This window comes from Falco punctatus (assembly GCF_963210335.1).
Source record: "Falco punctatus genome assembly, chromosome: 6".
NCBI lineage: Eukaryota > Metazoa > Chordata > Aves > Falconiformes > Falconidae > Falco > Falco punctatus.
In genome coordinates, this window is record NC_137585.1 from 51,551,144 (window position 1) to 51,578,155 (window position 27,012).

The 27,012-nt window shown below is 38.8% G+C and overlaps 1 protein-coding gene across 1 annotated transcript in view; it reads right to left on the bottom strand.

Moving 5' to 3' along the window:
• Positions 1 to 27,012, bottom strand: part of NELL2 (neural EGFL like 2) — a 149,109-nt gene that overhangs the window by 66,620 nt on the left and 55,477 nt on the right. The window contains exons 10-13 of the mRNA XM_080391327.1: positions 21,641 to 21,732; positions 18,785 to 18,887; positions 15,959 to 16,087; positions 2,039 to 2,164 (exon numbers count right to left, since the gene is read on the bottom strand). Of these exons, the coding sequence (XP_080247453.1) occupies positions 2,039 to 2,164; positions 15,959 to 16,087; positions 18,785 to 18,887; positions 21,641 to 21,732 (450 nt within the window). The remainder of the gene's footprint in view (positions 1 to 2,038; positions 2,165 to 15,958; positions 16,088 to 18,784; positions 18,888 to 21,640; positions 21,733 to 27,012) is intronic.

Consider the following 27,012-nt stretch of genomic DNA (forward strand, 5'->3'; position numbering starts at 1 on the left):
AGTTGTTTGGTGGTGGAAATGTCATGCAAGAGTCTCCTAAGTCTACATACTTCAGTAAGTGACCAGTGCCTCCAGTGGAGGTGCTCACACTGGTCATGGAACCAGAAAAAAACCTGCAGTTATGTTGTGACACATACACTTAATGATGTTAGGTTGCCATTCATGGAAATTCCGCCACCCAACAGGCACTGAAGCCTCGTTGTTGCCTCTCTTTTGGTTTGCCAGTATCCAAAATTCACTACAATTTAATTCCAGAAAAATTCCAGGTCACAAATGACAGTAAGTGGCATTGCTCAGACATACAGAGTCACTGCATGACTTACAGTTCATCTGGCCTAGCAAGACTTTAGATTAGAAATCTTACAAAACTATTTCATCTGCTTTGCTTCTTTTAGCATCAACCTTTCCCAACTTGATCAAGGGACAGGTGGAAAAGAAATCATTCAGTTTTTCACCCATTCTGTTGATTTCACAGAAAACTATAATTTACAAATGTGGAGCCAAATGCAGTTTAGAATGTGAGATCCATAATGGATTTCCAGCAGTTTTTACACCAGTTTGACTGTTCACAGCTCTTTAACTACACTGAACTTCAAAACAGTACGTTTCAGCAAATATGAGGAATGCAATGTGCAGAGTACCGAGAAATAACTTTATTATATTTTATAGGCACTGAATGCCCCTGTGAAGTTGTTTGCAATGGTTTACTGTCTGCAGAGTTCAATCAGAAGAGCAAGTTAAGGGAAACAAAGTGGAAAAAGTATCACAGTGATTTAGATAAAGTCAGTCCTAAAGTAATCCCGACATTCACACTCGGTAGGTAGTGAAACAATTGCTTTACTCAACTGAGAGTGTGGGGAGACGTGAGAGAGCGATCAGAAACACACTGATTGCTTCAGAAAGACCTGCTGCAAGCAGGCTATAACCTGGTCCTTCAAGAACTGGGCTCACTGCAGTAAAATACTGCTTGCCAGTGTCTGTGAGAGGAATATCAAGTGCAGGTAAGACAGTACGCACAAAAAAAATCACACATACGTCATTTCAGATCCATGTCCCTGTGTGCTGTGCATGTTTGGGCAAGCAAATTATGCCAGTTTATGAAGAAGCTGTTTCTGTACCAAGACATATCATTGATGCTCAAAAACGCCAAGACATAATGGACAGAACTAACCGATTTTGAAATTTACTTCACAGTGGTGTCTCCACATTCCAAATACGCTCATCCATTTATAGCCAGCTTTACTGTTAGATAATGTGGACTCCAGGAAAGTTTTACTGAACAAACATATTCTCTTATAGAAAGAGGTAATGCTTTCCCCTGTGCACATGAAATAGTGGTATTATTTTGTTCACACACATTTTTCTTCACTGAGAAAATGTGCCACAGCTTTGAATAATACTTGCTTTATCTGTCTAGTAGGAAAAAACACATTCCTCTCCCTGAAACACTTACAGTCAACCTGGCTCTGATATGGAAGGCTGTTCTAAATGTTCAGTGTTCATTCCATAACGCTAAAATATCCTGCAATAAAAGAAGACTATAAGACAAGAAGACAGAAAATCAGCATGAATCCAGCACCTCCTCTAGAGCATCCACTGGCAGTAGAGGAAAAAGGGAAGATGCAGAGATTAGACCAACCATGTTGTCCAGTGGCTCAAGGCAGAGAGAGCTCCTGCCCTCTGAACTCAGGATTCAGCTGGGGAACCTCCCCAGTGCAGGTGAAATCAAAATGAGGAAACAGTCACTTCTAATACGCAGAAAATTTAACTCCATCAAAAGTCTGCAGAAAAGTCATTTTAATTCAAGTGAACTCCAGATTGCCTTATAATTTCAGGCAAATGATACAGCATACACACAGTCTGTAACATGCATTAGCTTTTCTGCACTGTAACCTTGTAATTATTTTGAGTTTCATTCTGTTTAATGTTTCACGTAGACATTCTATGACTCTAACAAATACTAACTTCAGAAGAATCACACCAGTGTTCCTAAATACCACCATTCTGTTATTTTCTTTTGCAAATACATAGCTCTTACCTGTACAGGAATAATCATCAATGCGTATATATCCTGTTTTGCAGATGCACATGAAGGATCCTGGTGTATTTACACACACGGTATTCTCACGACAGTAGTGCCGTCCTTCAGCACACTCATCAATATCTGTGAATAAGGCAGAGAAACATGAGTCAATGTCAGTGGTGTTCTTTGCAATCTCTCAATACGCTGCTGCTCACTTCCACCAGTAGTGGGTTAGACTAAAAAGTTACTTGAACAGCAATGCATTTTGGTAAGTTTTGTTGGCTTTCTCCTTTAAAAAAAACTGCTTGAAGTGTTCAAACAAGAGAAGCAGCATGAGCTTTCTGTGAATAGCTGTTAGTGGAGTTACAAAGAAGATTACATTGGCTTACATCTTTCCTTTTGAAGTGCCTATGATGTTATTCCTGTGATTTAAAAAAGAACAAAAAATATAACTGGGGTCCCAAAGAGCAGACCAACTGCCTCAGCACCGCAATGCCATCCATCACTGTACCTGTAGTCATTGCAGCCATCAGTATACAAACACTACTATATGCATACTATATGCCTTTGATCTAAGAGGTATTGTTGTTTGGGAAGAAACTGTAAGGAACATGGCAAGATCTGAAAAGACACCAGAACTTACTATAAGTTTATCTTAGAACTATAAAGTAGCCAATCGGTAATTTTAATATATAAGAACACATATATCTATAACTATACATATCTACATACATATGTATATAGATACATACATACACACTGTATCTGAAAGGAACCAGAAATAATCTCATTTATATAAAGACTTGCTCTGACAGAAAAAATTGCTCTTGATAAAATACTTGTCAGGGTGAAATACCTGCTGCAGTATAAACTCCAGACATAAATCACTGTACGTATGGACTTCTAGATCTGATTGGTTTTGATATTCCCTTGGGCTGCAGAATTAAGATACATTTCTTGTACCGAGTTATATTTCAATGGCAAGAAGAGAAAGCACCACAAATAAAAAATAAAAAAAATCTGCACACTATTATGCCACAAAAAAGAAAAGCTGTATTAATTTGGAAGTGCTTAGTAGCATGCTGTTCCTGTAATACTAACGATAAAGAAAGCATTACTGAGATGCTCTGTACATCTGGTTATATCGTCATGCAATGTGCCACTGAACCTTGCTACAAAAGTATGTTAAAAATCAGAAGGGTGGATTGTTGACTTGGGTTTTTCCTGCTCATCAGTTTTGATTTCCTCCTTGTTTTCAATGATGTTTACAGCTTTCAGAGTTGCAAACAAAATCTCTGGATGGAAAACAGTGTTGTGTTCCAGAGTCTGATGATAGTTCAAAACAATAGACTGGATATATAAACTCAAATCAGGGTTGACTTCTTAATGCTGCAATGCTAAAAGTCAATAGTTTTAACTCCTGTACTTTACTCCTGTTTAGGTCGTATGCTTATCTTCCAGTTCTTCCCCTCTTCCCAGTGCCTTTAGATCGATAGCTACTTACCAGCTGCATTCCTCGCCTGCTTTTTGTTCCCCTTTACATTCCCAGAAGAAGATTTTACTTCCAGTACAAAACAATGCAACACACTATTAGCAATTCCGTACTAATTTCCTAATTTCATTAGGTTTTGAAAAAAACTTCTACTTTCCCCAGTTTCTCTGCCCAGTGCAACTGTTCTGCTGGAGAGCTGTGGACAGTTGGCTGTAAACCACAAAGGTCTTCACTACAAATGCTCAGGGTGATGAGCTCAGCCTGCTTTGTACAAATTCAGTTCTTAAGAGTTTTGACAGCCAATATACTTCAGCTGATTTTCTTCCCTTCCTTTCACTGTAAGCTCTGCAGGCATGGAAGAATCATTGCTCTATTAGGGTGCTGGTTTGAAAAACCTGACTTTCTAATTTTCATGTACATACACAAAGGTGTATTTAACAAATTTAATAAATTGAAATAAGTGTATTGCATTTACAGTGAGCACAGTGAGCATACTAAAGCTCAAAATACATTTTGTGAAAGTAATCTAAGAAAGCAAAAAACAAGTGAATCTATCATAAAGCTATCACAGAGGCAGCTGGGTTTGCATGGGAAGTGGAACATGGGACAGGTCTCCCGACATGCAGATGTTCTGCAGAAGCATAAACGCACAGATCACAAAAGCAGCCAGCAGTTAAAACATACAAATGCCACCACCACAAATAATGCAACTTGTGTCTTTCATAATTTCAGTTCACAACTCTATATTAAATTAATGGTGTTGATTTGTATTTAAGTAACAACATCAGTCTTCAAGAAATCAGAGGCCTTAAGTTCCTGGCATCAACAGACAGCCTAGGAGCTGGCTTTGGCACCCTCAGTAAATTCTACTTAAAGATTCAAAGCCTCAAAATCATTAAACAGAACTATCTCAAAAACTATATTAATGATTGCTTTGGCAGGTAAATAGCCACAGGAGACCCAAAAACTCTAATGGTTTTCATTTTGCAGTGAAAAACTTAAAGCTAATGCTACTTTGATTCAAACCTCCTAATTTAAAAATGTGCTAAATAAAAGCTTTCATTTTGCCAACATACCACACATCGAGCTTTTGCAAAACACTTCATTTATAATTGCCTTTATTTCAAAACCTTGTTTGTACAATTGTTACCAAAAAAAAACCCCACAAACCAAACACAACAAACCCACAGCTGATCAAGTTAACTTTGAAATGTTTCATTTGAACAAATCTAACACTTTTTTTTCAAGCTCATTTCCGAAGATATTGTCCACATTTTTTAAACGCTCACTGGAAAACAAAGCTCTTTCCCACCCAGTTCTCTAGAAAACCTGTACAGAATGCACAGCAAATAAAGTGATTATTATTGCTACTATCATACTATTATATTACATTGCCACCTAAAGACCCTAATCAAGTGTCAAAACCATTGACAAGAAGCTGCTTTTACAGTTTGCAACTTTAGCACTGAATTACAATGCCACTGAACATGAAAGATAATTAATATAAAAAGGGTAAAGTGGCAGTCAAATGACAACTAGTCACGCAGAGACTGACCACACTAAACCCATGCGATTCCATTCCCCCTGTGGCACTCCAAATGCAAGCTTCCTGTACATTAGGTTAAGGTATTACAGATCAAGGAAGACTGAACTGGGGCAGGGAAGAGCCCATCTGTTCTCTTTCAAAGCTACCAAAGTAAAAGCCTTTCCATCCTGCTTACTGGTTGAAACACTGCTATAGCCTTTTATTCACCTTTAGATACAAATGCACTAAGTACAACAGAAAACCTGATGCATTTCAATATCTAAGAAAGCCTACAACATTCATCTTAATTTTCCCCTGCCAAAAGCCTAGTTAGCATGTTAATGCACATTAATGTCTTACTGTTTAGCCAGTAAGATGCTGAAGTCAGTTCAATAGGATGAATGCACCTCTCCAATGGCTGTACACATTCAACAATAAAGACTTGTGTGCTTGGAGTCTGTGATGTGATACTGAGCCACCGGCTGTGATGTACTGACAACAACGTAGTCATGGAGATCATCAACCTGCTCTGTTCCCAGTGGAACAGATAAAAGAGGCATCTCTGGGAAAATTGTTTAATGCAAAAGTGTTTGGAATATGCACTTCAATGATTTATTTATACTTGCAAAAACATCAAAACTGAAAAAAAAAAAAAAAAGCCTTTCCTCATCCCCCCCAAGCACTCAAACAAAATTTATGCAAAATATATAACCCAGGAAAAGCTTCCCTGTATCCCTTCCTCCTGCACCCTAATGAGTTTGCTTCCCTAGAGTGAAATTCCCAGTTATGTTTTACAATCCCATTAATAAGAGAATTTGACCTGCAATCTATAAATCATTGTTGACCAAAGCCTCACACTAACAAACAAAGCTTCTCCTTAGGCCTCACTATCCATCATTGCCTTTATCCATGACAAAAGCCTGCCAGAACAAATGAGTTTGGTACTAAGTCAGTAAATCTGGGCTGTAAAGAGAGAAGCCTATTTCCAGAACTGAGGATCCTTTATCAATAGTGTCCTGCCTCCAACCATTTCTTTTAAAACTCAATGGCACCTAGCACCAGCGTAAGTCACACTTACAGAGGCATATGGTGGGGCAGGGAGATGCTCTTGCAGGACTTTTGCAACAAATATTGACTACCTAGGAAGAGAGCAAATGGGAGCATAAAGAGCTTTATTTATAAAAATTTGTTTTGTAAGTGTATAAAAAATTATCCCAAACACAGGAGCAAAGTAGATTAGACCTACAATTTTAAAACAAAACAAACAAAAAACCGACTGTTTTGTGTTAACATCCACATTTCCAGGTTTTCCACCTGTCCCACACAACCTCATCAGCAAACCTCCATCCTGACCTGAGGGCTCCACTGCCAAGAGCAAAGGCATCATTTACCCACCATTCCTGCGAATCTTGGGCCTCTCTGCTGAGAATCCCAAGGATGGATGCCAGTAATGATGGTCATCATAAAGAGTCTTCAGGCCCTTATTTTTACCATTACTGGCTGACTCATAGAGAAATGGATAAGCTGGGAAAGGTTGAGACTTCCTGGTGTGGTCTCTGACCCAGAAAAAGGGCATCACAAGATCAACAGGTACTACTGACCCGTTAAGGGACTATGAAAGAGGAGAACGAACAGCAACCAATACCATTGAAAAAAGTAAACATGGATTTAAAACCAACACAACCTTTCCTACATTCTAGACAGAGTCACAAAGGAAAACAAATTCTGTCCTTTTTGTTTCTCTTTGTCTTCCCTCCACCAACAGCAGCCCTACCTTTCTCACCTTCTACCTCTAACACTTTTCTGTGGTTTTCCTCCCTCACCCACTTTCTACCTGAGTAAGTTTGGTCCTGTCTCCAGATATTGCTCACCTCACATCTCCTGTCTTCAACCCATCCCCTCACCAGCTCCTCCTCCTTAAAAGACAAAGGACAGATCATAACTTCCGTAACTCTGAAGCAAGCTCTCACCAGCTTACCCATCTGTGGAAATATGGGGTTTTTTCCTTTCACCACTAAACTCACTATCTCACCCTCAAACTCTTCTTCACATATGTCTCTTCCTGCATATACCCCTTCTCACCTGCTGTCTAACTCTGGCACAGCCCTTGCTCCTCCGCCTCCTCCCGTTACTATTCCTAGGTTCTCCATCACCAGGCAAGTCTAAGGTTTAACTACTAGTGTTACTCCAAACAGCCGCAAACCAATCACTGCGCTTTTGTTTTGCTTTGCTCTATCAAATCCAGTGTAGCAGTTTTTCCAACTGACATATTCGACAAAGGATAACTCAACTTCAATCAAAACTGTGCACTTTCTCACAATCTCCCACATTATTTATTCCAGCTGACTGCACCACCACAGTTGTCATTACTCATACCCTCTGCAGATAATCTTTGACTTTTTCTTCTCCTTATATATATAGCCCTGTACCTTTGATGTTTCCAACAGCCAGTAAGAGGCCTGGCTCCAGCAGCAAAATTACCAAGTGGTCATGCATATACAATCTGCCTCTGAAACTGGGGGGGGGGGGGGGGGGGGCAGTTGTTGTTGGATTTTTTTATTGTTTTTATTTTTACCTACCTCTCTGCAGCTATGCATCTCTCCTCCCTTGAAAGAGAAAAGCACTAAAAGCTAAGGAATCACAATATAACTAACCTTGTGAACCAACTACAAGAACATACCCCATGTATTGAGTTAAAACATACAAAAATAACCTCAAGCATACACAAAGACCAAGGAGAAAAAATAAAATAACCTTCCACCATCCCCACCATGCTGCTCCTGGCAAAGAACTTGGGCTACTATCAACTCACTGTAGCAATGCATACAGAGGGTAAGAAGAAATGGGCAGCTACTTGTATCTACGGTTATTGAATTATTAATGGACCTTAGAAGAAACTGAGTGAGTTGGATTAGAAGTGTTAGCACTGTTGTAACTGAACTAATAAGAGATTGTTGTATCTTGACTAGACTGCTAAAGCATCAATTAGGCTAAAAATAAATTCAAATTACTGGATCTTCACACAAGGTGTATTCTTTCCTCGCCCATAACTAAACTCCACAGATAACACATACACACATTGTACACATCTTGGTGCTTTTCCCTTCACATTATTTTTCAACCTCTGTCTTTGCTATAAGTTCATGATTTCTTTGTCCATCTCCTGCAGCCTGAGAGGGGGCTATTAGGGACTGAAAATACTCTTAAAATAAAAGCAAAGTCACTCAAGGTCTATATTCCCTGACAGAAGCTCTATATAGCTTTGAAAGGACACAATACAACAATACAGCATCTTAGAAATATCATTTTTAACAGTACAAAGAGTTGTTTTTATTTCAACTTGCCCTAGTTTTTGGATAGGAAGACAGACAGTTGAGATAAAACTGTCCTTGTTAAACATGCAGTAGGAGATACTGTTCAACAGCTACCTGTGCAAGTGAGACACTTGGAAGAAAATGAAATCTTCATCTCAGTCTCATGAAAACATCACTGGACTTCACATACATTATACAGTTTAAAAAATATATATATCAGACAGGAAATTTTTGAAAACAAATATTGTCTGCTATCATGTAATGTTTTACTTGGCAAACTGCATCTTCTTACTATTTAATATCTTATAATTAATTCATATGATAGTGTATACATGATAAAACAAGTAATTATATATAGTTATCTGTCAGATATGAAAGCATCCCAGGGGGGCCTTTCCTTAGGCACCAAATAACTAGTCTGATGTAGCTGCATACTGAGAATAAAAAGGATGCTGTATATAATTAATTAGTGAATTCCAAAAATCAGAACAACTTACTGAGACTCCAGTTCATGATCCATCCCCCTCCAGCACAGCACTCAGAAATAGGTCTTTAGATTTGAATTGCAAAACAATCTTTTTTTTTTTTTGAAGTATGACAGCTTCTCATCATTTTGAACTGTGAATGTCACGAATTTAGATATAATTGCCACTGTTAGTCTATTTGTTTCCCCCTGTTTTAAAAGGGGACTAAGCAGCATTAATATTTTTATATAGAAACTACAAATATATATCAGATTCTTCTCAGGAAGAGACAGCACAGATTGTACTGCATGTGTGTATTTTAAAAGTCCTCACCAGAAGACAGATGTGTGTGTAACAGAATAGTACCTGTAAGCTGTGGTGAGACCCCTGTGGGTGGGTTAGACTGTATTTGGGGTTTGCGTCGGGTCTAAAGCATGCAGCACATTCTTGCAATCTATCCAGTAGATTACTGCTTGTTCCACAGAAACAAGTGGTGGTATCACAACTCAGTAGTCTCTCAAATGATGCCACACTAGTGAGAGTACCACAACTGATACAATCACTGTGGCTGCTATTACTCTGCACTCTTCATGAAAGAATATTTATTTTAAATTCAGTTTGGTTTAATGCCAGGCATTTCTGCGTCTTTATTACAGCTCTTGGGGATCTAGCCTCTACATATTGTTAAGCCATGCCACACTTCTAGACTGCGATTTTAAAAGTTTCAAAAGAAAACCAAGTAGCTGGCTGTGGGTACTTTTAGCACAGTGACAGCATATAATTCTTTCAGTAGTCACCTCCCAGCTACTAGTGAAAACTGGAGAGAAAGGAAAACACAAACAAAATTAAGGCTTTAGTATATTTTCTCTTTTGCTTTGAGGTTGCAGATTTAAGCAATTTGTATGAAAACTTTCACCTTAATTTCTCATTTAAAGACAAAATGCAACATATGTTTTTATTGCTGGTGGTAAAGGGCTGCTCTCAGTACAGTAAAGCATCTGCTTACCAGGCACTGATAGCACAGAAGAGTTTACAAGAGTTTCCAAGAGGCTACTTTTATATGATTAGTTTCAGCTTTTTTTTTTTTTTTCTTAATCATAGTAACATCACTGTCAGTCCTGCCTATGTGTGGATGATAGAATCAGTCTGAACATACTTCTGTAGAAGTAATTAAAAATCAAGTAACACTGAATCACATCCTGTAATTTGTATACATACAAACTATCTATGCCACTATTACAGGCAGTGGTACTATTTGTACCCCAGTATGCATCACACTTTATGAACTGGTGTCAGGATACTGCTTGCACACTTTAAGTTAGGAATATGCTTTATTAACCTGCTGAATAAGAGCCGCAGGCAACCAAGAAGGATTTGACCCACTCTGACACACTGACACATTAGAACTGGCCTGATAACTCTTCATATTTAGTTTTCTTATTAACATAATGATGGAAATAAGATGACAATTACTGCCTTCGCTGAGAAAAAAAATATAATCTATTAATACTGTTTAATATTAATGTTTAATTTAATATTAATAATGTTTAATTACTTTTTAATAGAGATTTGGAAACAACACTCTGCCCTCCTGGAGCGAAAGTTTTTCTTTCTGCTTGATTAGTTTTCAACCCAACTGAAAATGACAAGGTAATGACTCAAACACTGCCAACTGATGGAGATGGAAATCTATTTCTTAGCTATATATGATGCTATTTCCACATCTCACTTACAAATAAGAATTCATGTATGAAGACAGAAGCTCAGGTAACCTTCCCAGTTTATCAAAACTGACAGTACTGCATAGCTCCTAAGCAGGACTCTCATCCAAAAATATTGTGCATACCATGAAGACAGCAAAGCTAGCAAACATGCCAGTAATGGTTATTAAAAACCCAGAAGACTTAATAAAATATATTTTAATACTCTGGGGTTTATCTCCATTACAGAGGTCTCCATCCTACTTATGCTCTTCCCAATGTTACACTTGCTTAAAGAAAAAAATCTGTTGATTACTGTACTTGGCCAATATGATCCTATTGCAATTTGATTATTACTTTTCATCTTTTGTAAGATTTCTTCTCTTCACTGAAATCTGTAGAAATCAGGCTTATTCTGAAAGTGTAGTTTACTTTGTAATCCATAGTTAAAAACAACAAGATTAACAGTAAGATTAACAACAGATTGTACTAATTACATAAGTGAAGAAGTGTCATGCTTTTGCTGTTGGGGAAGAGGCTTGAATAATGCATTGGTATTTTTACCCAAACATAGGGATAAATTAATAAATCTTTCCAAGCAGAATAAGAAGATACAACCCTGAGCTAAAGGAAACCTGACGAGAACCAACCAAGTGGCGCTTCCAACGTGCTTTCGATGTCTACTCCGGAAAGAGACGACTGCTTACTTCCCTCCACCAATGATGAGTCAAGTCAAGCCAGCTTATTCAAAAGCAGATTTCTAAACTGAAGACCTTCTCCCCTCAAGGGAGAATCATTAGTGAAGCTGATGCAGTTCTCAAATGCAGACAGTCACTTGGTCTTTGGTCTCAGTTCAGCTGCTACACTTGAAACTGGGACAAACATGGCAACAGCAAAGAAACTAGAGGAGTTACTGAGGGAAAAGGATACATTAGAATAAAAATAGAAAATGGTTTCACAAAGATTTGTTTAATAATATTAAACGATCCCCAAAACGATACCAAAAAAGATAAGGTAGCTAGGTTGTGTACTGTGCAACTAGTACAACTAAATTCCCGTATATCAGAAAATAAACATTATGGTCCACAGATAACCATAAGGTAAATTTGTGAAGTGTGAAGGGTTGACCTTTGTGAGCAATTCAGCATCTGCCAGCTGCTTGCTCACTGCCCCCTCCAGTGGGATGGGGAGAGAACCAAAAGAGCAAAAGTGAGAAAAAACTCATGGGTTGTGGTAAAGACCATTTAATAAGTGAAGGGGAAAAAAAGGGAGAAAAAAAATGATTCAAAGGCAAACCCTCTCCAGCTCCCACCAGCAGACTGATGCTCAGACAGCCCTCCCAGTAACCACCACCTTAGAAAAGGGTACCCCCATTTTTACTGCTGAGCACGTCGTATGGTCTGGGATATCCCTTTGGTCAGCTGGGCTCAGCTGTCCTGGCTGTGTCCCCTCTCAATCTCTTGCCCACTCCCAGCCTATTCAGTGCAGGGGGAAAGAGAAACAGAGATGGCCTTAACACTGTGCAAGGCTATTCAGCAATAGCTAAAATATTCCCATATTATCAACACTGTTCTAGTCACAAATGTAAACCACATCGCCATACAAGCTGCTATGAAGAAAATTAACTCCATCTCAGCCAAAATCAGTACCTGATGTAAAACGGCCTCTGCATCAGGCAAAATCCTCTGTGATAAAGAAGCAAATAATCTGGTTTTCTAAGATCGTGTTCAGTCCTGGTGCTTACAAAAGATTACTGAATTCTCCTGTCTTCTTTCTTGAGCCTACTCTCCTCTCTATTTAATCAGCAATCCTTGGCAACGCTTCTGGAGTGAAATAAGATTTTGCACAAAGATAGCTGAGTGCTATTATTAAATCAGAAAATTGGATTTCAAGCAATCCTTCCAAGTTCAGTCTCCAAAGAGTACAAGTAACACCTCCTCCCCAAACACATCTTTTAAGGACTGCCAAAAGTGCATGACATGGTACATGAAAACAGCTTAGGTTCGAGGATCTGAGAACACCTAAAGCTGCCACCAGCAGACTATTTGCAAACCCATCTTATTTGAAGTATGGATATATTTCACTCTTCTAGATGCATGAGAATATCTTGAACAGCCAAGAGTCAAAAACTTTATCCTTAAAAATATTTTCAGCATAACCACCACCACAAATGTAGCAGGGACTGAATACTATTTGAAATATCAGAGGTCAATCATCAGTTTGAGGGCACTGCAGGTGTTGCCTTGGAAAAGACTAATTGCACTTCATCAGAACATCTGTTTTTGTAAAGCATTGATATCAGGTAGGCTATACACCAAGGATGCTATATTTAAAAGCACCTACACTCAGGCAGCACAGCGTAATTCATACCCAACCTGCCCACGAGGTATCTCAAACTGCATAATAACCTGAGGCAGAAAACACACTTCAGAGTACTTGGAATAAGGCTTACAGCAGATGAATGAAGAAATCCCAACTCATTAAGTATTGCTTTAAACAGTCCTCCAAGGGAAAGATAAGTGTGACATAAATATTAACAAATATAATTATTATTATAATAAAACAGAAAGGTATCCACCATAACAGTATCTAAAGACATTACACAGCTTTGGAAAAGCACCATTTCTTTCTAGGACAGAAGCCAAACTCTTCCATAATTCAGATGAAATTCATGCAGCTTTTCCAGACTCGCACTGAAACCAGCTTTGAATATATTTTTTTTTCCTTCTACCTTAAGGAGAAATTCTGCCAATGGAAGCATCATTATTGCTGTTTATTCTTTGAATTTTGACAGTGCTGAGGCACAAATCAGGATCATATTTAGCGAGGTTTGGCTCTAACACAGAATCAATGACATCCAGTTTTGCAGTCTATCTGAAGTTTGTTAAGTGCGAGCACAGAAGCAGCTATCACACCCACGGGCTTCAGCCACTACAAAAAGCATTCTCTGAAAGGCTTTTGTGTTAACCCAGCATTTCTACAGCTTGGCTTTGCTCATAATTAAAACCACAATAACAGCACAGTGAAGAAAGGCTATGTGCTGAGAAAGGGAGGTTGGGACCATTTCAGCCTTTCAAGATGAGGGACAGGACTCTGAAAAGATTTGGTGTTACGCTATTGCTGTTATGCCCTTTGCTATTACATTGTTCGATATTGAGGTAAGGAGTCTCTTTCCAGAAATAAGAAAACTCAGCGCTCAAAGAGACATTTGGGTTGGAAAAGGGATACAATACTAAAAGCACAACTCTGAAAAAGCAGGGGTAGTTCAGTTCCGTGCACTTTCTCTTCCACAAAATCAATCCTAAAGTTTCAATCTGCCACCTTATTTCCCCTCCTTCCAGCGTCTGACCTGCACACTGTCAGGGTGGCCAGTCGAGGCCAGGTACACACCTGTGTACCAAGTGTGCACAGTTCAAGTGTGGTGCTTACACTGCAGCTACCGTACACAGCGAGCAGCGAAATCAGTCTGGTTTGCCTGCTGAGTTAGGTTTGACACTGACTGGGAGAACCTCATCTGACAGGGACCCAACATCGTGAGTTTTGCTTATGTGGGCGCAACTTCCTAATGGGACTTACTCCCGCTATCTTCAACATGAGCAAGTATTCCTGGACCAGGCCCTAAATCGTCAACTTTTTAAGGGATAATTTAATGCATCCAAACATAGTGGTACATAAAATTATTTTAATGTAAATAATGTGTCCCAAACTTTTATTTGCTTATGCAAGCTTTTCGAAAGCAATTAAGCAAGTATCATTTGCCTATTCAGAAGCAATTGAGCCAAGCAATCTTCTCAAAAAATCATCATGCTGAATTCAGGTCCTGCACAAACTGGTAAATCCACTTATACTACAAATGCATCAGTCTCACATACGATAATCTACTGTGTCTTCATCTAAACATTTCACCACCAACGCTGATCAAAAAGCTTCTTTTTTTTTTTTTTTTTTGCTTATGCCCGGCAAGTTCCACACTCTAATTTGAGTGGTATTGAGATCACTAAGAGAACGTAACTTGGTTTTCTGCTTTCATTCAGCAGAGTAACAATAGAGCTGCAGAAAAAAACCCCTTCTTAAAGCATTGATTTCACCATAACTCCGTCACTCCAGTGACCCCCTTGAATAGGAAATGACTGATGACTTCCCAGAAATGCAGATCTGCAGCCTAAGCCTCAGCATAGTCTCCAGGGACTATGGGATAAGAAGTGGGTAATGCTGCAACACAGAACAAGCTATACAGCAGGTCCTGATGGCAGATGCCTGCCGCAACATGAGGGGCAAAGGATTTGTTTCTGCATGATTTTTAGTTGAACTTCTCAAAACACGCCTCCATCTAAAGGCTTATCATAAACGTTAAGCAGAGACGTATGTGAAGCAGAATTAATTATTCATTCCTTTCCTGAAAATACTCATGAATTCTCAAATCTAGATCTACAGATGAGCATTCCCACTGATGTTACTGCAGGTACTAACTCAAGTAAGTGGCGGGCATTAACTTTTGCAAAGTTCAGCCAAAGGAACAGTCTTAAAAGGCCTTGATTCATCCCATTTAATTGGGCATCACCAGAGAACAATCCAGCTATGAGATGGGACTGCAGAGCACCTTAGACTCCAACTCACAGATGCTCTACTTACAATTTAGCAGGCTAGATCTGAACCAAACTGCTTATTGGTCAAAGGCCATCCTGCTGCCAACACTTAAGCTTTATGGTAAGGATGGCCTGACAGTACACTAGCATTATATTGCAGAATCAGAGTTTTCACAAGTAAGAGCAACAGTCAGCACAAAAGCTAAGAGACTGTGCACAGGACTTTGGCTCTTGCTGCTGGAGTGGGGATGCTTTTTTTTTTCCACAGGATTCCGCTAGATTGTAAAGACACAAGTTATAGAGGCTTCTCTTCTGATTAAGTAGCTTGTTGCTCTTTGAAAGTGAAAGAGTAGCTCAAATAATAAATCATTACTGAGCATGATGAACAATACTAGAATCTAGTCTACGGCATCTACTTAACTCCCTGGGGTGAGAGGTTGGGAACAGGCAGCAGTAAAAAGAGACTATAAATGTTATACTAACATGTTATTCAAATGGTTGACTTTCAGATTCCCTGAATATCTGAACACCATGAAGAAAAAAAGGAAAACCTTCCCATGGAAACGTCCTGGGCTAATGGTCGGACTTGATGATCAAGGTCATTGACTTAGGTCTTTTCCAACCTAAGTGATTCTATGATTCTAATTCAAGATCTCAGCCATAATAACTTGCCACTTCAACACTGATCAGATTTTTTTTTATTTTTTTTAACAAACTTAATTGAAGACATGATTAGTTTATTAATATACTGCATATCCAATTCATTGCATTTAACAGACTTAGAGCTTAAGAATCAATACATTCATCCCACAGCAATTCATACAGCAAAGCTAAGCATCTACAGAAGGCATTACCTTCACAGTAGGCGTTGTCCTCTCGAAGGGCTCGGAAGCCATCTCGGCAGCTACAGACAGCTCTGTCATCTAGGTTCCGGCAGACAGAATGCTCCATACAGTTATGTCCTTCGGTGCAAAAGTCATGGCCTGTACAGAAACAAATATGATTGAGGGTTAAAAAGAATTCAGGGATTATAAAACATCCTTGTCAAAGACAGTCCTATCTTTTTCTCACTTAGGTCAAAGAATACCTTTCTATTAGCCATGAGATACAGAAAAATAAATTGTACCAAGCATGAAACAGATAAAAGGAGTAGTAAAAGCCACAAGAACAGACTGTCTCTAGGTCTTCGATTCAATTTCAGGTTATGGCATTGATCTAAGGCAGCTGGATAGGAGGCTTGTTTAAATCGCCTTACTGTCTCCTTGTCATTGTTAAGTAATTTAAGTAATTTTACAGGAGACTTCTTAATTATATATTTACCTTAATTTGTTTGTTTGTTTGTTTTGTTCGGACATTTATAAAAGGGCTCAATAGCTTAGATACTCAGTAGCTCATTTACTAGTGATACCACTTTTTTCTCTAGCACTTTTTGTTCCCAGATGTATTTATAAAATCTTTCCACATTTAACTGAAAGTCTTTGATTAACATTGACTTGTTTTGCTTTTCTCTTCCCCTTATCTCTTCCTTTCACGCTCCACTGACTGAATACTCTTTGCTGATTGCATCATCCTTTCCATTTCAGAGACATTTATTTTTAAAATCTCACCTTTCAGCCATCCTTACTTCCTATTTTTTCCCTTTTATTCTTCCTGAGCGTAACTGTTTTCCATTGCACCTTAATTACAAATTTTTAAGATTCTGAAGTTTTTTTCCAGGCTGGAAAATTTAGATTGAACCTTTCAACTCAGTATGTTTTTTCTAATTCCTTCTGTTTGCTCTCATGAAATCTTGTCCTTTACTTTACTGAATTCAAACTGGTTCTAGTAACTGACTTGAAGCTTCCACAATTTCCACATCTGTCTATAAAGGTGTGGAGCTTGTCTCCTTCATTGTTTTCTCAATAACTTTATTTGTTCAAAGTTTCCTTCTTTAAGGACAACAGCAGCATATGCTTGGAGGTCTGGTCATAGAGGTGATTTGCACTCAGGCAGTTCATCAACAGTGTGAACCAACACAAGCCAAGCAAGACAAGAGAAACAGAAGAGCCCGTTAAAGGCAGAATGTTTTAGTACCAAGACTGAGTGACATGGTCATGCTGCAAACATCACAGACCTACCAGGATATGAGGCTGACGTCTTACTTTCTCTCTTTCTTTCCTGCTGTGGATTGCCTCACTGCAACCTAGAGATACGCTTAAGTAATGTTACTTAAACATTATAACTCACCTTAGCTACCATGGTGGCGTTATCTGACATAGGACATTAAGAAGCAAAAAGCTCTATATGTTTTTACTAGCATTAGAGGGTCTTCAATACACATCGATGACAGCAGAAGTGTGTGTATCAAGAGCAACCTCTGGCCATGGCAACACCGACTCTTTGTCTTTTTGTTGTCTTTCTCATGAAAGCCTCAGTTAATGACAAAGCAATAGTCTCATTTTTGGATTTCCTGGCCTGGATTGGTTTGTATCAGATTTTGGCATTAAGTAACTAAGAACATATATGTCATCCAGAAAAGGTGATGGCTTTTTTACTGACTTTTTGTTATTCTTACGATTCTCAACACTTATGTATCAGCTACGTTAATAAACAAAATACATGCTGCTGAATAATAGTGTAAAACAGCTTCTTGTTTAACGAATAAGCTCCAGAGCTCATGAGATGCCAAGCTAGTATGATTCAAGGAGAATTGAAAACGTTCAGAAAGCACTCATCTGACATATATTAAAATTTTCTAGCTATACCAGGCACAAGAAATACATAATTGTTTTCTCTGAGCCACTGAAGATGTTACAGAAAATTATTTAAAAAAATCTTTTTGACTGTGATAGACTTCAAGACCTATCAACTTCCCTTAAGTTCCTTTCTTCTACTTTCTTATACCTCTGCTTGATGTTATTAATCATATCCTTCGTGTTTGCGCTAAGTAGCACAAAAACAACTATAGCTGCACCCTTCTTTTCACTGAATTATACCTAAAATCAGCCCAAGAGTCTAACATCTTATTTGATGCCAGGTATCAATATATCATATTTAGCTATAGAAGAAACAGACGTAGCCACTTGAAGATGTAATTGCTCATAGCTTTGAAGATACTGGTATTAGTCCAGATCAAAAGAGTGCACTCAAGACACAGAGTACTTCCTGCAGCTTTCTCCTTCGGTAAAGATCAGACTGGGTGTAACACACAAAGGTTCTTTGCATACAAAAATATTCACTAAATCTTCTGCCTCTACATGCAGACTACAACCCCAAACAGGTAAAGAAGTTACTCCAGTCTTCAAACAACTGTATAGCACCAACAGTTCTCAGAAAGAGACATCTCAAAGCATCTCAGAAAGATGGTGGTGAACATGGACATTTCCCCAATCTCATTTCGTTTGGACACTGGAGTGGGCGAATGGTAGAAGGTCTCTAATTATGGATACGATTTCTTTGACTTTTCACCCATTTTTGGCTAGAATGAAACATACACATTTCACAGAATTTACACTATTAGGCATTTCACAATTTTCAGATGTCACAATGCAGATGTTATCTTTTCAGCTTCCCAAGTTCTAAAGTGATTGTCATGTGTAGGAGTGTCCTATTCAAAATGATCAGAAAAATGTCTATATAACCTACAAGAATGGAAAATTACACTGAGCTTATAGAGATATATATATCTGCTGTTACCTTACCTTTACAGATTTTGCAGCAACTGTGAGATAAGGGGATCTGTTGAGATTCTGGGCAGTTCAAAGCTGTACAACTGTCTTTTGGAATACGCTGCATTTTGTGGTCCTGTTGAGGTAATTGATTAATCTTGTGAGATAAGAAATAAAGACAAACAATAACTTCAGTAGACTTTTAGCATTATAATGTACAAGCAAAAAACTGCCTATGCTAAACTCCAGGTACCTTCGAAAACCATTTGGAAGGGCAACATAGCACCATAAAAGCATCAGGAGCTACCCTACACTCACATGTTTTCAGGGAAGCAGAACTGGGACAACAGCTCTCATTCTTCTCTTACCTTAGCTATCAACTTGCCTCAGAAGTTTCTTTTAAAGCTATGCCTGAAAGAATAACCATTATTTCTCAAAAACTGGGACAGCAGATTCCAGAATCAAGGGTCCTCATAATGAATACTCTAAAGCAGCTTGTTATTTAGACAGTAAGTAAAATCAGACTTGAGTATCTGTGACCTCAACACTGCAGTAGTAACACTGAAGGAAAGTGGCCCTGATTCCCTATTTAGAAAGAGTTTCTCAGCTGTTTGGACCAGGCGTCTGGAAATGTCCAATGCCACATGATGGTATCTGAATATCTTCAGGCATTTAGTGCAGGTCACACGCAATCATTGCAGTATGACCACACAAAATGCCTGCCTCAGCAACCCAGCTACCACAGAGGTACCACCTGCAGGCTCCCCCAGGCCCTAATTAACGTGTCTTGCAGTGCTCTAGTCAAGATATGACAAAGATAGAAAATAAGGCAAACAACATGTTCCTCGGAGACATCTGCCTTAAAATCAGCAATCTGGTTAAAGCATGAGCTCACTGAACTCAGGACCCTGTATTTCTGCATGCAAGAAAAGAATCTAAAATCATGCATATGCCATTGCATGTAGTATTATTATTATGGGTCCAGCATTTAATTTTAAATCCTCTTTAAGCATTAAATGTAAAGACAAAATGTGAACACAACGGCCAACACCAAAAAAACTGCTCAAACTTTACCTTAAACAATCTTGACAGAGAAACCAACCCTAACCTTATAAAACAGTAAAGCAAGCCAGCCACAGACGTGGTGTACACCAGGACAGACAAACGCCTGCAATTCCACAAAAGAAAGAGAAAAAAAAAATTGCCTTTGATAGAAATAATATCAATTAGTCTGGATTGCATTTAACTCTTTTACAACTTTTAATTTGGAAGATAATTTTTCATTCACATGTCTTACAATATTCAAACAGAAAAGTGCATGCCTATAGCAGGCACAACTGCAGCAGCCAAACAAAACAAAAAATCATGTTTAGAATTACATGCAGACAAAAAGAAGAACTTCCCCACATTTCCTTGATAACATCATTATAAGACTTTAAGCGTGAAATCAGCACTTGTGCCATTCCTAGTCTCTCTTGAGCTGGAGTCATTAATCATACTCTTTTATGAGAACTCTGGTAGTAATAAAATAGCGCCCACCTATGACTTCCTATCTGACCAACACAGTATACAGTATGTGGATTTTCTGCTCTCAATTATCATCCACAAGGCTGTTCAGCAGAAACTGCATGTAATTCAGTCCTTGAAAAAACAGCACTTGAATCAGCCAAAGTTGCTGCTTAATATTTCTACCAGGACACTCAGGCAGCCCACCAGCAAACAAGTGTCATCAACAAAATACAGACTAGCAGAGCCAACAGAGGCATTTTGTTTATACAGCATTGCACTTGCCAGCTGCAAGAAACACAAGGCAACATCACGTAACTTTTGATGGTTGTTAATTATATCCATGGACTAATCACAGAATTCATGTCCCAGGTGTCATGTTGAAAATACAAGCTTAGAGTCCTGAAAAGCGTACAACTGAATCTAAAATTATTTCTCGTCAGCTTCTTTCCTTTCTCAAAACGTTTTCAAAGCCCCTACTCCAGGAATTAAGCTCACAAAGATTAAAACTGACAGCAGTAAGACAACAGTCCCCAGTTCTACTTTGTAAAACACAATTTTTCACAAATGAAAATGGTTTGAGATTTCCAGAAACTGGTGTGATAGCTGCAGCACGGCCCGAGGAGCTGCTCCCCTCTCTCTGCCCTAGAAAAAAGCGCTCAGGTTTTCAACTCCACTCCACAGCACGCAGCTCTCTATCCAGATAGAATTCCTCCCCATCCCTCCCTCAGAGAGGTGACATGGGACTCACTGCAGCAGCTTGTGCAATTCTCAACCCACAGCTAACCCTGGGGTATTTTTCCCTTAAAGTGTATTTGTGCCCTGAAGAGCAGCTCTGTTCATGCAGCAGGACAAGGCCACCTCAGCATCAGGTGTGTGCCGTTTACAAATAAAACAATGACCCTACCTCCCATTTTCATCACTAGAAATACCAGACACCTGCTATGCCAGCAATTTTCCTTCTTTTTCATCTAACTTTTTCTCTAAGAACTACCCTTAATTCCAGATTATGCCTCCATTGTGTTCATGCATCTCTCACACCTGAGCACGTAATTTTGAGCAATAGCATCACACAGGTGTCAATGGAAACATAAAAGTAATCTGCTAGAGTTTTTATTACTGATGATGGAGACAATGCCTACAGAAGAAAGAATGCAGCTTGATTGTCAAGTTGCATAATCAAAGCTTGCAGCTATGCAAAGTAAATTTATTTGCAAAACTTGATGTGGAACTCAGTAAGACAAAATAAACACAGGACCCCTTAGATACCTTTACTGTTGCCACTTCCTAAGGTAGACCTGTCTGTATTTCACAGTTGCCTTCAGTGGGACTTTGATATTTCTAACATGCAAGAATTCTTTTTTACATCAACAGTATTCTTACCTTGCACTCAAATAGAACACAGTCCCCTGAGCTTGAATACACAGTTTCTCTTTGTCCTTCAAAGTAGGTTCTGCCTTCAAATACGCAGACCGCTTTAGGAGAAAATAAAAAAAACCACAATGATTCCGTAAAAAAGCGTTAGTACTCTGCTTATAGAACTGATACAATTTCTTAAAGATAACTGCATTTCAAAATGTAAAGATTGAATCATCTGGAATAATATTCTAAACCCACCTGTAGGACTCTGGATATCACAAGAAAGAAAAAAAAATCAGAGGAGGAAAAAAAAACATGAAAGAACCAGAAAAGCACACATAAGTAGAAAGTGAAGGTTGTTAAGCAACATGGAGAACAGACAGCTACTGAGAGGACAGAAGAGCTGTGCCTCAGGCCACACCAAGGAAGCTATGGCTGCCTGCAACACAGTTCACGGGCCAAAAGGAAAATGGAGCTGTGAGAGCAGTGAGAGTGACATTAATAGATAATTAGTTTCTTGAAGAGGAATGTGCATGATGGAAGGTGATCACTGAAGTCACATATTTATTTGGCATCACAGCCCTTTGATGTTTCATCACCCCACACAGTTATTTAAATCTTGCATATTTGTATGTTGATTATCCCAGTTATTTACAGTATATAAATTTTATTGTACAGGAACTGACCTTCAGTGACTGTCTTTTTTTTTTTTTTTTCTTCCCCTCCCCAACAGAAGTAGGATCAAGTCTCCAATGATCAAATGACAGACTGTCCCCCCTCAGATCGGTGTTCATTATTCCATGACCTGGCCTGATGTCATGATTCCTGTGCCCTGGCAGTACCAGGTTTTACAGCAGCTGCTGGCATGGCTCATACCGGATCATTTACTAAAGTTCCTATTCAGTATTGAACACTGTTCAGGGTTACACAAAATATCTTCACAGCACACTGTCTTACTGTTGGGTTTTTTTCAAAATGGGCCCATTACTGCAATTACGTTATGTAAAGTATAAAGGCTAAGTAATGTAACTGCTAGGTATAGAAGAAAATCAGACGTCTGTCTCTGTTGCTTAGGTCACAGTCAAGGCTCATCAAGTAAGCATAATCATGAAATAACAGGAGTAGGTTGCCACTTTCAAGTTCTGGATTACATGTTAGAGATCTAATTTGCTAATCATTGATTTGGAGATGTAAATCAATTCTACTAAAATTCATTCACAGAGAGATTTATCTATTATCTAATCTGTTTAAATAGACTACAATTTGTAGACAATTTTAAAATATCTAAAAGTACAGGAGATTTTATTCCATGATCTATATTAATTACCATTACTACTGTTATTTTTCAACTCTCCTTCACTTTTCTTCTTGAACTTGCAGCTCCTTGGTTTTACAAACTCACTTTGTTAGCACGTAAAAAGTCAGCTTTTAGAACTGATGCTGAAAAGACGTGATGGGCATAGTGACAAAAAAGTTTTTCTTCAAATTCCAAAATATAACTTAAAATATAAGATACAAAGTATCCTGTGTGATATAAGCCTGCACAGCACTTTCAAGAAGTAATATCACAGCACACTGCAACACTCCAAATCCCATGAATGGCAGAGTTTGCAATCAGACTTAAGAAAGAAAGTATAGAAAAGAGCCACAGGAGAGAGTCCAAGGAAGAGTCCTAGGGCTAGCAGAAGGGGAAAGTTTGTACAACATCCACAAAGAAAGGTCACATAGAGTCAAAAAAGCTCAATACAATGCCTCTTTCCCAGAAAACAAGCTCTTCTAGAAGGAAGTGGGGGGGGGGGGGGGGGGGGGCGGGGGGGAGGAAATCTATATAAATCTTTACTGCGGAGTAGCAGATCTTGAATCCAGACAGGATAAGGCAATCATCCAGTCACATGTATCACCTCCTATGTATTACAGGCCATGACACTAAACTGAAATACTCATATATTAAGCCCTTTCCCTTGCCCCACACATTTCAAATTTCTAAGAACTACATGTGGCACAAAAAAAAAAAAAAACAAAAAAAAAAAAACACAACCATGCAATGGCAACGGATTGATAACACATCCTCATGTTCCCAACAGGCAGTCTATGCCTGTTCACAGGAAAGGCAAAAGACATCAAGACCAGTGTCATTCTGTCTTGGATGAAAACACTCTCCTGAAGCCAAAATACTCTTAACATATGAATAAGACCACCCAGGCAACATCAATAAAAAATAAAAGAAAATTAAAAAAACCCATACTACCTCAAAGCATAGTCCACTGAATCCAGTCTCCTTATCAATGGCAATAAATCTCTGATTCTTCAGAGAAATTTAGGAAAAAAGTACACAGAAAAACAAGAACACATCCAGGCTAGTGTTAAATCATGAATTATTTCTTGATTCCACCAACAGCCTTCAGAAGTCTTGGCATATGAAATAATTGTTAATGCAGTGATGCAGTATTGCCAACACTTTCAGCAAGAAAATCAGCTTTTCTCCTCAAAGCCTTGGAAAAAAAAAAAAAAAAACACCTTAGAAATCCTGGGCCTGTGAGAGATGGCTTTGCCCAGACAGGCACTGCTCCTTTCCCATGTGTCTTCATACACTTGAAGATTGTTTCTCAAGGGCTAGCAAGTGGCAGCAGAGTGTGTGTTTCAAGACACTTGCCTTTGAGGGTCTCAGAAATTTCAAGAAGTGCTTACATCCCCATCTCCACAACCACAACACACCCAGCCATCACAGAGCTGAGAAATTATATCACATTCATTGAATTCCCCTAACAAAGCATTTTCAACTACTGGATTTTTTGTGGCTTTGTCAGTAAGGTTATAAAGCCCCTGGGTATCAGGGATCTTCCCATACAGAGCAACCAAATTATGTTTAAGAAAAGAGAAAAAAACCCAACAAACAATAAATGCCCAAGAGAAAAACTAAACTGAAACTAAACTGAAGATGTTTTAACTTGAATAATCTGAACACAAGCCCAAGCATGTCTTCTTATGGACTGCTGCTCTCACTGAGTTCAAAAGGGTTATTTCTTAAAATCACCAAAATCAACATTACCTGGACTATATCTTTCCTACTAGTGCTCTCTAAAACATGAAAGATTCCACCATATTTAGGCAGTTCTTCCATTAAATAGCAACAAGAACTAAGGTACACCCTGAAGCTCTAATTTAGAGCACTATCACTTGGTCACTCTTCTCACCTATGCTCATCTAGCCAAATCACTTACAAAAAAAAAAAAAAAGGGCACTTCAACTACACCAGTTCCACTGGCTCTTGTTCACTTAACAAGACAGATACCAGTGGGTTTAGCAATGGTCTAAGTTAGCAGTGCACACTGTCTCCTCTTCTCCAGTACCCCCATAAATGCCTCTGTCTCTTTCCTGTTTCTTGTCAGCCCGCTTTCTTCCATTGCCGCCACAGGAGGCATCCTGCCAGACAGCAAAGAACAGATTTACATCAAGCAGCCTGAAAGCTCCTAAAAACTTTAAGGTTGTCTGGTTAGGTGAGCACTGAGCACACTTGGAAAGATTCCTAGAAAGACAAAGCTACTAACTTCGGCCCCAATTTCCTCCTAAGACAGCAGGATACACATCCCAGGCAATGTGGAAAAGAATGTTTCTCTTGCCTCCTGACAGCAACTGTCACAGCCAGTACACATCCCATGATGGTGGTGTTTCATGTCTTTATTTTCCTTTGGAAATAAAGATATTTCAACAACACGAACATCTGGACTAGAACTGTGTAATTGGAAAGTCCAGTGAAGATTTAATTTCTGCTTGGCTAGACACTTCCCAGGATACTTTGATTAGTTTGTGATTGGTATCTCTCTGGGGAAACATACCATCTTTCATCTTCCCAAGTCCTTTCATTCAACAGACTGAGTCACAGTCAAGAAATTACCTGATGATTAGTTGTTCCAGAACTTGATAGTTATTGCCTATGTAGGATTTTATCTACAGCCGAATTACATCAAGCATTTCCTCTTGCCATCAAAATTCCACATTCCCCCAGTACCTAAAACAACATTCATTATTCAAAGCATGGGTTTCTAACAGGATGAAACAGGAAGTCTAGAAAACCTGCTAGGAAGTCCAACTACTCTTAATCTATTTGTATACAGAAGGTGATCAAATATTACCTTGATAGACATCAGTACAGGGTCTAAAAAATTATTAGCAAGGTCTGCTTATATTTACACAACTGTAGTGATAATACAGCTATTCCCTGTAGTAGTATTATTTAACACATTGTGATGACATCGCATCTTCTCTAAATTCATCCAGCGAAAAGAATCTTTCAGGAGCCTGCTGGCTGTTGTGCCCACTCAGTGAATTATCAACTGCCTGCCAAACTATTACTTCTCTTCCACAACCCTTTCTTCTTCCCACTGGCCTCCAAATGACACTTTCCTTCTGCATTTCTTAAAATGTCCATGCCAAATCGATGATCTAGCTAACTCCTGCCTTCCGATTGCTAAGTTCACAGGGTAGTAGTACATTTTCTCATTTCTGTATTTATCACTCCTGCTACCTAGATTGCATATGCCTTCCTCTGAGGAATGCATGTACTCTTCCCTGTGGTATCTAAGCTGGTTTTGATTCAGACTTATCACCAAGGGAAAGCAGAAAGTTTAGCACACTGGTGAACTCCTCAATCCACTTTACCTTCTTGTATTCATCATTGCCCACTGAGTGGCAGATGTGACTTGAAGTTTTGTGAAATTTGTCAGTAATTGTAAAAGTACAATTTAAATCTGTAGGAACATAAGACTATGTTCCTACATCCTTTGTTCACATATGCTGGGGGGGGGGCAGGGGCACCACCTAAAATTAGCATCTAAAAAAAAAAAAAAAATCCTATCTCATTCATTTCATTTTCCAACCTCCTCCTTGGAATCTCCTTGATTAAATTTTCCACTATTCAGAGACCAAGGCTTGGGCATTGTGTAAGACCCATTCATCCTATACTGCAAGCTTACATAGTGCAGAACGACTGTGGACTGTGTGGTTTTACCCTTAGAAATACACACAGAGATAAGCGTCACCATTCTGAATATTTCTGTCTCTCGACTGCCACACCATTACTAGGCACTGCTCTCACCCCTTTCTCATTTATCTTTGCAGGGATTCGGGCATTATTTCTTCTTTGTGTATTCTCTGGAGAGCACAAGCTCCTCTGCTACTGCAGTCAGTGAGGCTGGAGACTTGCTTCATTTCACGCCATCTCCCTCAACAATTCAAAATTGTTCCAGATTTCAAGCTGGAAAATACATTGCTGATTTTTCTAGTCAATCATTGCTGAAAAGCTGCATGTATCTGCTTCTGCTTCCTCAGCTGAAAAAAGAAAATCCAATTTGAAATCTCATAATGATAAGGAATCAATTAATATTTTATCTTACTTC